This window comes from Marmota marmota, unplaced genomic scaffold, assembly GCF_001458135.2.
Source record: "Marmota marmota marmota unplaced genomic scaffold, marMar, whole genome shotgun sequence".
In the NCBI taxonomy this organism is placed as follows: Eukaryota; Metazoa; Chordata; class Mammalia; order Rodentia; family Sciuridae; genus Marmota; species Marmota marmota.
The window spans coordinates 18,521,905-18,525,608 of NW_026000048.1; the positions used below are offsets into that span (position 1 = coordinate 18,521,905).

The window sequence follows — 3,704 nt, forward strand, 5'->3', positions numbered from 1 at the left end:
GGGGTGGGCAGTTTAACAGTTTAACACTTTAGATCTCCTGAGTATAGTTGTTAAATCAATTCACGCCTCTTAAAAACCATACTGGTTTTGGAACAGGAAGTGTTTGAAACATATCAATATCTTCTATTGCTAAGTGTTATTCAAATACATTCTCTCTGATAAAAGTCTAACTCTGAAGATCAAACTTAACAAATGGGCAAATTACTGATTTTAATAATTCCAAACCTCCATGAAGATGTCCATGAATGAAAACCTTATCTCTGATGTAAATGTTCTAGTCACATTTATGCTTCAATTCAAAGTTACCCAAACTTAGGCTGCAATTTGTATTATTTTCTAAAGGAAAAAAGTCCTATATTTCATATTTTAATTATTTTTTGTATGCAGTAACAAGTCCTTCGATAGGTAAAATAATTAACCTTTCATTTGTCCAATAGTCTGAATCATGTTAATTTCATAGGAATTATTCACTTGAATTAACCCTTCCTGTATTATTTGCTCCAGGTATATCTGCAAACAGAAACTTTAAACTAGTTATATGTCTAACAGGGACACTTTCATAGAAAACTCTACAAATTCATAATATTTCAAACTAAATTGTTTTATTTTTAAGGAAAGCAAAAAAAAAAAAAAATAATAGAAAATGTTCAACCTGAAAAAGAATAGCTAAAATAGGTATTCAAGATGTGTTAAACATAATCTATTTGCCTCTAGAACAAGGAAACATTAGAGGAAGAATAGAAGAAATTAGCAGTTTCTCTGCCCTCTGGTGGCAATAAAATCTACTGCAACATTTCCAAAAGTAATGCATAATAAAATGTCCCTGTTATGAAATCAGATGTTTTTCCTGTGCCAAAATGTCTGTAATAAAGATCCTGATCACTACATGCCAAATTTCAAGACTGTTGGAGTTTTTCCCTGGGGTTGAACTTTTAGATAGGTTATTTTATGATGGGAACTATAATTTTCCTACTGTTTCACCTTGCTATATTTTATATATTCGGTAGGCTAACCATTTAATTCCAAGATTATTTCATAAAACTCCATGTCGACTGATGACCAGGAAAGAAACTATTTCAGATTATAATAAAGTCTCAAAACATTACCAAGAAATTTAAAACTACTTTTTTACTCAATCCCAAAAACCTATGGGTTTCTAAGAGCAGATTTCCTTCAGAATTATTGATTTAATTTAAAATACTGGTACAATCATGTTGCCAACTTAGGTATTTTATATACACAAGAGCTAAAGCTTTTAAATGCTTGCCCAGTTTTAGAGTAGAGTGAATTTCATCCTCAATTTAAGAACTTGGAATAGCAAATTTAGTGTGTGTGTGTGTGTGTGTGTGTGTGTGTGTGTTCATTCTATTCTCAAAATTATTAATTTCCGAAAGTTCAGGAAAATATAAATATTTGCTGAACTTTCTTTTATTCTTGTACTGTAAATGCATAATTTACTCCTGGTGCCAAAAAAGTTTTTAAATAAACAATTTGTGATGCATTTTGGCACGCACACCTCTCTTAACCTCCTTTGTAAAATTTCTTTCTTGAGCCACTTATTTATTCCATGAATATGCCAATGAAAATTACTGTTGCTCCTTTGTTACAAATATGTCCTTTCCTGGAGAGGGAAAAGTATTATTATTTTTTTCAACCAATGAAATGTACCAGAGAAATAAACAGAAGGTAGGGTCTACTGATATAAATCATTCATAGTCAAGAAGGACTCATGCCCATTAGTATAGAACAAATCAACAGCCAGGAAATTTTGCATTTTTTCTCAGATCTATAGGTGTGGTCAACACATTTCCCGCACCCCTGAAAGTCCCCTGTCATACACATCCCTCCAATCAAAAATAAGAGCACAGAGAAAGTATTTGTGCTTTCTCTAGAAAAATCCATATCAGGGACAGACCTAGTGTTTGGACTCTTTTCCAGGATTTCCTTCAGGATTTATTCTCACCTGGAATCCCCAGGTAGTCTCCCTAGCCTTCCATCTATGACTCATGTTTGAGGACTGGAGACACAGACTTACTTTCTGAGGAATCATTTACCATTCTCGCTACCTCAAAATTAAGCACATACACACACAAAGCAAAATAGAATGAAACTGATTATCCTAACCAGAAAGTTACATTTCTTTTTTTATTTTCCTTCCAAGTGTTTCCGCCCACCAATCATTTCTTCTAGAAGTGTACACAAGTTTACAAATGTCTGTCAAGGTCTCTGTGCCTATTTGTTTCTTCACTTTCTTCTCTGAAGAGCAGAAGTGGGGAGCAGGCTACTGTTCACAGTGGGCAGGGTTCAGGGAAGCAGCCCTGGCTTCCAGCAGTGTCCTGGCCCTGGGGGCGCGGTCAGGCACCTGGCAGGAACCATCACCAGAGGAGTAGACACTGGCACTGGGAGGATGCTAAGGCCTGGGCTCCTGGCTGGGGCAATGTCTGGGCAGTCAGAGTAACCCCTTGGCTCCCCAGTCACCCTCCAACATGTTCAGGCCTGTTTGCAAAGCGGACAGGCAGAGGACAATGGAGCCAGAAGTTGATCTCCAGAAACTTGCCCACCCCACCTTTCCTGGCTCTCCCCACCTCTGAGACTGGCAGCACCAACCCCACCCCACTTCCTGCGCCTGCGCAGCCCCAGATGGCCAGAGGTAGGTAGGTAGGTAGGCAGTGGGTACTGCCTGGGAGAGCAACAAGGAGCTACATAAAATTTTATCCTGCGAATGGGAGACCTGCAATCTCTGGCTGTCACAACATCCCCCAACCACCTCCACCACGCTCTCGCTTACTATAACTGAGCAACAGGGAAGAAGAAGAGAGTAGACAGCCCCGGGTGCCAGTTCCTGGTAGAGGAATCCATCAGAGGTTATCCCGGGGTTCTTTCTGGGTTGCTTGTGGGAGAGAGTATCACCCCCTATCGCCCAGGTGAAGTAAGCAGAAAGCCTCTAGAAAGCCCACAGCCCCTATCCTTCTTCTCTCGTCGACCTTCTCCCCATTTGGGGAGCTCAAGTTTACCAGAAGACCAACTGCAATAACTTTCCCAAGGGCGGAAAGATGAGGTGGGAGTGGGCTGAGAATGGGGGGTGCCGGAAAGGTCTTAAGCTTGCACAAAATCAACAAGCGAAAGTGCATCTTACCATTCATTTGGTTGCCAGCTTCCCCTTCAGCGAACTGGAATCGGTCGGTTAAAAAGTGGCAAAGTAACACAACTCCTGCAGCGGCCAGCTCGGCCCGCCGGAACCTCGCCATGCCGTTGCCAAGACCTCTCTCCCCCGCCCCGCCAGTCCTTCCCCAGTGCCCTGGGCTCCTGGGCTCCCCGTGGGGATGGGGCGACGCTGTGGAGCGCTGTGGATAGGTCTCCGTAGGATTTGGAGGCCTTTGTAATTTCGATGGGACTTCACAATCAGGAACCGAAAATAACCAGGGAATGCAAAAGGGAGCGCAGCCCTCTCCGGACCTCTGGGTCTCTGTTGCAACTTGCCACCCTCGCAGCTCTCACCAGACACAGAACAACTGCGGGTCGGAAACGCTATGGGCAGCCAGACCTCTCAAACTCTCTGTTCCACACCGGCAGCGCCACCCGGGTGCCGGCAGACGGTGACTTCCTAGCCCCTGCGATGCGCTCCACTGGATTCAAAACAGATCTAATTCCACAGCCAGCGCGGGTGCCTCCTCCAAATCCAAGAGAACTGTCGGCTCCGAAGG

At 42.6% G+C, this 3,704-nt stretch overlaps 1 protein-coding gene across 1 annotated transcript in view; it reads right to left on the reverse strand.

The window, feature by feature from the left end:
* The window catches only part of Plxdc2 (plexin domain containing 2), a 433,048-nt gene extending 429,787 nt beyond the window's left edge, over nt 1-3,261 (reverse strand). Inside the window, exon 1 of the mRNA XM_048812745.1 lies at nt 3,137-3,261. Coding sequence (XP_048668702.1) covers nt 3,137-3,248 — 112 coding nt within the window. The 5' untranslated portion in view covers nt 3,249-3,261. The remainder of the gene's footprint in view (nt 1-3,136) is intronic.
* Between the last annotated feature and the right edge of the window lie 443 nt (nt 3,262-3,704).